Source organism: Cryptomeria japonica, chromosome 7 (genome assembly GCF_030272615.1).
Source record: "Cryptomeria japonica chromosome 7, Sugi_1.0, whole genome shotgun sequence".
Lineage (NCBI taxonomy): Eukaryota > Viridiplantae > Streptophyta > Pinopsida > Cupressales > Cupressaceae > Cryptomeria > Cryptomeria japonica.
The window spans coordinates 424,109,242-424,118,980 of NC_081411.1; the positions used below are offsets into that span (position 1 = coordinate 424,109,242).

The following is a 9,739-nucleotide window of genomic DNA, read 5'->3' on the forward strand; positions in this document are numbered from 1 at the left end:
ATAAGTCACTTATACTTAAATGTTATATTCCATAAAAATTATCCTGATAGAGAGTTCAAAAAGTCAAATTTTGCTCCTGTCCTTCACTGAGGATCCAGAGCGAATTTCGCTCCTGTCCCTCTCCAAGGGACCAAGGCAAAGCGCTCCTGTCCCTCACCAAGGGTCCAGGACGAAAAGGCTTATTTGAGTCATCCCTGGCCTTGTTTGGTCAAATTGGAACATCAAAGGCATGGTGGAGGACGAAATGAACGTGATAGAGCATCCAGACTTGATCAAAGACAATGAAATGATGGAGTTTTTGTCTACAAAGGTAAAAGCGCTCCTGTCCCTCACCAAGGGACCAGAGCGATTTTCTTTATATACACATTTTTAGACCTTTCTTAGACTTGAACTCTTATTCATGTCGTGTAACAAGATGATATCTTCCTTAGCCAAGACATTTCATGGTGAAAAGTGAAGCATTTTGGCCTAGAAGACAAAATTCGCTCCTGTCCCTCACTGAAGGACCGGAGCTTGAATTTCAAAATTGCACTGTCCTTGCAAGATTAAAGTGATTTTACGATTTGAAGAGGTCAAGGGAGGCATAGTTTGTTCGTTGAATATAACTTGAGTGGGCCACAAAGGAGGGAATCAACCCAAAAGACAATAGGCGCTCCTGTCCCTCACTAAAGGACCAGGGCGATTTTTATAAAATCAACAATTTCCCTCCGAGATTATGCTAAGGCAAAGTTGAGCAAGATTGGAAAGGTCTTCTAAATCATGATGAACAAAGGTTTGACTCCAAAAACTTGATGATCCTAGGCCAAATACAAAAATCGCTCCTGTCCTTCACTGAAGGACCAGGGCAAAAATCTCTAGAACATCAATTTTGCCTTGCAAAAAACGAGTTGAACATGCACTGAAGGGACGAAAGGGATCATTGCTAGCCCCACAACATGAATTGGCAATTTAAAAGATAAAGATCAAGGACAAAAGTAGAAAATCGCTCTTGTCCCTCGCCAAGGGACCAAGGCGAAAATGTTCTAAGGCACGCTCCTTCTAAAGATCAAGTGAATTAAACTCAAAGTTCCAAATAAAAATGCCATTTTGGACGCCAAGGATGAGGTTTTGAACGTGAAAGCAAGGAATGCAAGGCTCAAAAGTGAAAAGGCACTCCTGTCCCTCTCCAAGGGACTAGAGCGAAGTTATTGGCATTCACTATTTTCTACTTGGGCATTAATATCCTCCAAATCGCATGAAATGCCAAAATCATCAACTTCGAAATATTTGAAAAGATTAATTAAATTGGCATTTAATAAATTAATTTTGGGCCTCAAAAAATCGAATTTCTATTATAAAGGCATTTAAAATTAATTTTTGTGAAATAAAAAAATTAAAAGTTGAGCGCACAAGGCATTATTTTGTCTTTATTTATCAAGTCGGCCTTCTTCTTAGTGTTTTTTATATTTTATTTTTTGGCTTATTTTGTCAAGTCGGCCTATGGGAAATGAAATGGTGAGCGCTCTATATATTTGGGGTGTGTTTTTTTTCATTATCCAAATCATTCACTCATTATTTCAAAGTGCGATTTGGAGGGCAAAAAAAGAAGTGCGAAAGCTGGCCTATTTGGAGCGAATTTTCCTCAAGTGTTGAAGACTAAAGGTGGTGGAGTTGATGCTTGTGAAGACTAAAGGAGGCGCATTTTGCTAAAGGGAGTCTTGATCTACATTTTGCCTAGCAAATTCACCTTATTTTTGCATCTTTTTTTAGAATTAATTCTCAAGTGGAGGTATGGCGAGATCATCCTAGTCCCAATGTTGAAATTTTGAATTTTGAACTTCAAGTTTTGAAAATTGCGTAGTTAATTAGGAAATGATAACTCAAGATTTATCATGAAGTTTCCTAATTAAAATCTTGAATCTTCCTTTTAAAGTTTAATTTTTAGATTTCAAGATATATTACTAATTTTGAAATGTTGTGTAGGTATCAAAATGGCGACTCCAAAGCCCAGAGGATCTACAAGTCGGCAGGTTCTCATCAAGGACAATCAAGCAAGGACAAGGGCGACCTCCTCCAGCCTAGCATCGACAAGGACGGCCTTCTTTGGACTAACGTCATCAAGGGCGACTTCTCCAATCCAGTATTCCAAGGCGAGGTACATCAATCATCCTTCACATCAAGGACACAAGAAGTTAGAACAAGGGTTCGTTGAAGAAGCAGATAGTTCCAGATGAATTAATTAAAGCTAGCTTCTCAACGACATCAAGTTGAATATCTACCAAGAAACAAGTGTCAGACGAGGTGGCATCCTAGTCATCACTTCTTCAGTCAGTGTGGTCCACCTCAGCATGTCCGGATTCAATGTACCTAACTCATGGAAGGTGCCACAAACTCCGATGTACCTACCCCGGCTATCCATTGGTCGATTTTTCCAGAGAGGACATGTGTCCAAGCAATACAATTATTTCATTGGTCAAGCATTAAATGTTATGTAATGGTTGTAACAAACCCTAATTAGGGTTTTCATTGTTGAATCTTGGCCATTGATCTCGAATTGATCTAAGCCATCGAATTGTATTGAGGGCACTATATAAGCCCTGGCATTTCATTTTGTAAGGGATAGATAAGAGATATAGTTGGAAGCAGTTAGAAGATAGATAGAGAGTAGTTAGAAGATGATTAGCTAGTTGATAGAATAGCAATTAAAGTAGAGTAGAGAGAGAAGGCAAAGATTGTTGCCAAGATGTTGTTGTAAAAGACTTGTAACTTCATTGAAGAAATGGTGAAATTTATGGGTCGATTCGACAATTTGCATGGTCTTTATACTTCTCATGTTTGATTTCATGTTATTAGATGAGTGGAAGAAATGTGCTTGATTGATGGTGGAATTCGTATATCCATACTACTAGCAGTTTGTTGATTGCAAACTTGCCTTGTGTAGTCAACTGGAATCATTCAGCTTAAGCTTAACTTCAATTGTCACTTCTTCATTGATATGCATCAACCCGATGGTGTCTATACCTGCAGTGATGATTTGAACATCATAAAGTTTTCCTTCGAAGATCGCACTAACCTTGTGGAGATGGTCCTGGGATGTCAAAACAAGACTTAGTTAGAATTCCATCAAAGATCATTCATTGCTCTTACATTCTTAGTGTTAGGATTAGATCCTTTCTTCGCCCTCATCTTTTTTCCTTTTTTTTTCCAAATCAAAGCTAGTAAGAGCCTGTGTTCCAGCAATATTCAAAGCAGATCAGACGTTCAATCATCAAATGTAAGTCCCCTTGTGATTCCAGCAAATCACATCATACCACAGAGAGCTTATCCACACGTAGAGACCCTACATACAAGAACCTTGAAGTCATCCCGATTGATCCTTTTCGCGACATCTTCAGCATTCGGAGGCTTTACTCAAGAGAGGATAAGGTACCTTTAGGTATTTTATTCTATGTTTGATAGTGTACAAAATACACGTCAACACTCCCCTGGCTCAAGCAAAGCCTACCATCCTATTGATCCCCTGGCGACACTCAAAATGCAAAGGCTAACAGACCAACCCTAAACACCTAGAAAGCAAAACCCCACAAAGCGAAAAAAGTAGGGGTCCCCATTGGCAATGGGGCGATGTGTGAACTCGTCACAACAAGTTTGCATTATATATTTTCTTAGCCCTAGAAATGGATGTATCTCATGAATTATATCTACATTATTATCTAGCTTGGTTGTAGGATTCCAAAACAAAATTATCTTAACTTAATCCAGAATGAGAATTATATTTCTAACTACATTATTCTCTCTGTCTCATTTTGGATTTGTGAATTTAGGGCAATGTATGAGGTGATCTAGGAAAGGGACATTACAATTTGATGGCATCTTCTTCCATTGTGGGGTTAAAAGATAGGTATGTATCTAATTTTTGAATCCATGAGTGAGCACCTTTCCCAACCCATCAAAATTTGGGAGAGTTATTTTGCCTACTTTATGATGTAAGATTTTGTTAGGTTGACCCCTTACCCTTCTAGGGTTAATTCTTGATCCTACCTCACAAAATTCTCTAAATGGAATGTTTCTCTTATTTTAGGGCCATGTCTTGAAAATTATTTGGCAAGTTCCTCTGAGTTATGATTTGGTTCATTAATTTCTTCTTCTTCTCTAGTTGGCCCTCTCTAGGTATAAAGGAGGGGCTAGTTACCCTTGGAGTTGTGAGTTCTATTATTTTCAAAATTATTAGAGTTGGCATCCCTCCCATTGGTTTGGTTGGGTTGAGCGTTATTGTTGTTTATATTTCGGATGGCTTGGAGAAGTAATTGTGTTGTTCTCTCATTTTGCTCCATGAGAGCTTGAGTTGTTTGTTCATTGCATTCCATGAAGGCCCTCAATTTGTTTCCCATTTGTTCGCTTATTGAATTGTTTTGAGTGGAGTTATGAGCGGATAAAAGTTTCTTCTTTTCTCTATCCAAGGCAATTCGAGCTCTTTGGCTAAGTTGCATCAACAAGCTTTCAGTCCTCAGGCTAGCAAGAACAATGATCTGATACCAACTGTAATGTCCCCTTTTGGGATGATCCTGGATCTTGCCCTAAAATCACAAATTCGATTGAAACAAGAAATGCAAATATAGTTATCAACATAAATCCTGGTTTAGGTCCTAAAACCATGTTAGATAATATTTGAAATATAATTCATAAGACAAATTATTTCTATTTAAGGTTAGGGATCCAATCAACAATTATAAGTGCATACAAAACAATAAGCATCTTATTCTATTTAGATAAATCATGCAATAACCATCAATGGTTCCATTTCCCATTCTTAATCATATTTAGGGTTTGGAGAGGAAATCCACAAAGGGGGTCTAAGAATTGTTCAGACCGATTAAGCCCAAAAGCGCGCTACATCTAACCAAGACAACTCGCCCCTTGGCCCGCAAGCAAGAGGAACATCCACCTTGATGATTCCATCCCTTGAAGTGGCCTACTTAATTTGAGACAACCCAAGTCATTGAGGAAGATTGTTCAACCTAATTAAGCCCAAGAGTGCGCAGCGCCTAACCAAGACAACTTGCCCCTTGGCCCACAAGCTACAAGATCATCCACTTTAATGATTCCATCCCTTCGGGTGGCCTACTTGATTTAGGGGAACCCATGTCTACCACCTCTCCCTAACATGTTTCATTCCATTCTCGTATGAATGCTTATGGGGATAAATTAAGAAGCATAACAAGTTTATTAACATCTAGTAAGAGATAATTAAAGAGCATAAATGTATATGATAACATTTATCCACATTGCATATACTAAGAATGAATAACAAACATATACTCATGCATACCACAAATTAACAAGAGTGCCATTGTCTGCAATGAATAGTAATTTCTGATCTAATCGATCTATGTACCTTATCACTGATACCTTTTGAACTGATCTGCTATTTATGAGCACCGATGCTAATTGAATTGGTTTCCTTGATGATTTCCTCCATCATGGTCTTCCATATTTTATATCTTAATGTCTCTATGAAGAGAGACGACCCTTGGGGAGTTGCTGCCCTTTAAGAAAAGGTCATACCCCTTCAAAGACAAACTCTCAATGATGCTTCTTCATAACCAATCGCTGCCATTGTTTCGTCATTTAATCACATCTCTTAATGATACTTCAATCACTGGTGTGTAATAAAACTAATTATCGTAGCTGTTGTATTAATCGCCTTCTAAAATAATAGCATCACTGTTCCTTAATTGCTGATAATCACTGGCTCAATAATTATTAGTTTCTTCAGAAAATCATGAAGTCTTATAAATAAGATGATTTTCTTGAGCATTTAAATCCTTCTCTATGGTGGGGTCATGGCAATTTCTTAATCATTTTCGACTTCCGATTGATCCCTTCATTGTCTAACACCAATTTACAACTTGCAGAAGGGAGGCTACCGAGCCTTTGAGAATGTGTAACACAAAATTTCACCATCTATACACAAGGTTAACTATTCCATACAAGTCTGCAGAGGCTACAGCTGCCCAAATATATTTGGTGGCTCTTGAGCCTCTCACTTCTATGTTTGTGAGAGGTCGTCTTCCCATTGTAGTAACTTTGTCAAATGCATAAACAAAAGCCATTACTGTATAGAGACAACATATGCCTCAAGCATTTGGAGTTGGACCTCTCCCTTCCCTTGGATAGCCAACAATATATGATCAAATACCATTGTTAAATCAGACATTGACTCAACACACACTGCTCCTTAGTCTGGTTCCAAGAGTTCCAAAGCAGCTTCAAAATCAGGCATACAAGCAAAGCAAGATTCTAATCCCAATCAGGCAATGAATTTCACACCAATCAGCCAAGTCATACATTGCCTGCACTCCCTTATGTAAACAACTGACTTCCTCAAGTCAATACAACGAATCAAACCAATCCACTCAGAAATCAATTAAGTGTCTCATCTCATTTGAGCCATCAAATAACCACTAAACGCCCCCCAAACACAATCCAATCCAATGCCACAATACCAATCCTCCACATCAAACATGGATGTGGGTGGCATTCAACAGATGGTACAAAAGTTAATCAGGGATGTCTTAAATCTGCAAAGGAGAAACATTATAAATCTGGAAAGTGGCAATAACCTCTGCTTGGTGTCACTATAAACCCTGTGAATTAAGGGGAATGTAATATTATCTACATAATCCTGGGTCATAGTAAATAAGTGTAATAATAATATTTTATATTGTTAATTACAGTTACAAGTATTTTCACTATTTTGTAGAATCTATACAGTCATCCTAAAGATGAACTGAATGGTCATCACGGAGATGAATTGAATGGACATACGTTGTTGATAAACATGTACATTGTGTCTTATTTGAATGAATACAATTTTGGGTTTTCTTAAAGATGATTTCCATTTCACTATTGAAATCCATTTCCTAGCCTGACAATGTTGATCTTCATTAAATAGTTTCATGCTAAACCAATATTTTCTAAATTTCACATCTAATAATTAACTATTGCCTGTATGTGTTTAGCAAATTGTTCTCATAACATGAGAGGTATTATAGGCTTCAAGTTTCAACAATGGCAACATGAAGACCATGAGAGCATAAATTTGCTTCCAAGTACAACGGCTCAAGGACAACAATGCTCGTTCTCCAAAACACACCAACGACATCCCACATTTCTGATGTCAAGGATCAAAGTGACTGTCAAATGATGTCCCTATAATGATATTTTCCTCACAAAGAACGTCAATTGTGTCAGATACAGTGAAGAACAGCTCTCATGCTTAACACAATTGGTGTCAGCGATAATTATTTCTTTGTTCGAGCATTGATGCTCTCTAACATCTTCTCAAGCTAAAACAACCCTCAAGTAATTCCCCCACACCAAGGAAGATAATCTGAATACAATTTTTTTAGTAATAAAATTAGAATTAAGCTAAAAAAGGTTATCTCAAAAGTGTGTTACCATGACTATATTGGGGAGAGGCCCCCCTAATAGGCCTCTACAATTTACCATTCATTTACAATAAATATATTGAGGCTAAAACAATCTAGGTTGATTTTTCAACAATATATATACTAGTGGCTGGGCAATTCGTTTGTAGATTTATTTTTATCAATAAGACCCAAGTACAATCCCCAAATCCAGCCCAGCCCTTGATGCCTGACAGAAGCCCCTTTGCAGACTTTCGGATGCCCGTACAACATTGATATGCCTCTAAATAATCATCTATGCACACACCAAACCATTGATCACATGCCAAAACTAAATAGTTCATTCGTTTAAAAAATGCCATCAAGATTCCTTTTTGGAAACCACAACAATATTAGAGATCATTGCAATGCACCAATCTCTCTCAGACTACTCCTACATGGAAAATTTAAAGGAATGGATATTTTTATATGTGCGGAATCATATAAAAATGCTTCCAATCGTGAAAAAATAAATAACATTGTGGCTAGTTTCCAAAGAGATACATAACATATAATAAGAATACTTGTAAATTTGGGTGAATATATGAGCTTTATGTAGATTTTCTTTATTTAAAAGCTTAAAAGGAATGGACAATAACTTTTCTGAAAATATTCTAACTGACTAAGAACATTTTTGAATTTTTCGTCCCAGTTATAGTGCCCATGACGAATAACCTTTTCCCGGCCTTAGTTTCGTTTTTTATATGCTATGTATACAACCTTATGTTTTTCTTTTTAATATCAATTTTTTTATTCGTAAAAGTAATTTTCAGGCATGCATTTTTCAAGCTATCCGACCTACAAGAGTCAAAAACCAGTCTGAACCGCTGTGGACTGATACCCCCTTCTTATCTGAGCAAAAGCTTTAGCTTGTCAATTGGCACCCAAAAGAAAGAAAATTCAGAGAGAGTGTAAATTGAAAAAAGATACCTGGGGAACATATTTCCTTACGGGCGCGGTATAGAGAACAGTGGGGTCACAAGAATGCCACTTTCTGTATTGATCGTGGAAATCAAGCTCCATGAGGTGTCCCGTAACAGATGTCATAAGCATATGACAACGCTGGTTGTTTATCATGTATTTGAATTCGAATATTTTGTTGTAACGCGAGCGCCCATCCCTCGTTTGGCAATTGTTGTGAGACAGAATTTGCGCCACAGTCTTCGCCACCGATGGCTTCTCCGCCACATTCAGCACCCTAATCTCCATCTTCTCCCTCTCCTTCTCCCTCTCCCTCTCCCACCTCTATTCGATATAGATGTTGCACTCTCCCAGTTATTTACTCCATGTAAGACAGTCCACTTAGTCTAGTCATTTGCCGCCATTTTTTGTTATGTACATGAATGTCTTCTTGGCTGGGCTTAACCAGCACACTCTAAACATTGACCGCTTAGGGTGGCAGGTGTGGGCCTGCCCTTTCACCGTCCGTTCCCGTTCAAAGAGGTTATCGTTGTTAACTCTTAAATTTAAACTGCTCCCGCGCGAAAATAGGTGGATGACCGTAATCGATTTAATGCTGCCAGCATCATTCTGAATCGCGGGTAATTTTCCTGCGGAAGGGCGATTCAGTTATTTTTGGGTATGCAAATGGTTGCTGCAGAAGGTATAATGGGAGCTTCGGAATAGGGCAAAAAGCTCTGGTAAACATGTATGTTCTATGTGGAAGCAAAGACAAGGCACGTAAACTCTTTCACAGAATGCCTCAAAGAAATGTAGTGTCGTGCATGCTCTGATTGTAGGATATGCACAAAATGCATTTGTTGAAAAGAGTCTATAAACATTCAAATCAAATGTAATTGGCGGGTGTAAATCAAGAATCTGCGATCTTTGGCAGCATCCCCTCTGCCTGTACCAAAATCGGAGCCTTGGAACGGGGTGTGGACATCCATCACAGAATGAAGCAAATAGGAGTTTTATCAGATGATATAGCTGCAACTGCCCTGGTAGACATGCTTTCAAAGAAACAAACCCAGAAGTTTAAATGGAAGTTTATTGGACATTATATTTGTAAGATGCACTCAATCTTAATGTTTAAAGTAAGTATAGATTGATATTATGTTTGTTTAATATTATTTTGGGTTGATGATACAAAATGTATTAATTTAGTACATATACAATTTGATGTATTTATTAATCTAAAATTTAGTTTATTAAACAGTCATGTCTTATTTTATTTTTAGAATAGTATTTTTTTTGTTTAAATAATCTATTAAGCTTTAATAAAATTGTAAACTTGCAATTTATCATTTTATTTTAAAATTCAAAATTTCACAATTCAGATATGATAATCC

The 9,739-nt window shown here is 37.5% G+C and overlaps 1 protein-coding gene across 4 annotated transcripts in view; it reads right to left on the reverse strand.

Moving 5' to 3' along the window:
• Nucleotides 1-9,451, reverse strand: part of LOC131065617 (DNA topoisomerase 3-alpha) — a 242,746-nt gene extending 233,295 nt beyond the window's left edge. For 2 of the 4 annotated variants that reach the window (XR_009111440.2, XM_058000180.2), the window contains exon 1: nucleotides 8,379-9,450. Coding sequence is in view for 2 of the 4 variants with exons in the window: in XM_058000180.2 (XP_057856163.2) it covers nucleotides 8,379-8,657 (279 nt within the window). In the remaining 2 variants the exon portion in view is untranslated. Of the gene's footprint in view, nucleotides 1-8,378 lie in introns of all 4 variants that reach the window. The other 2 variants (XR_009111439.2, XM_058000179.2) reach the window with 2 other exon arrangements.
• Between the last annotated feature and the right edge of the window lie 288 nt (nucleotides 9,452-9,739).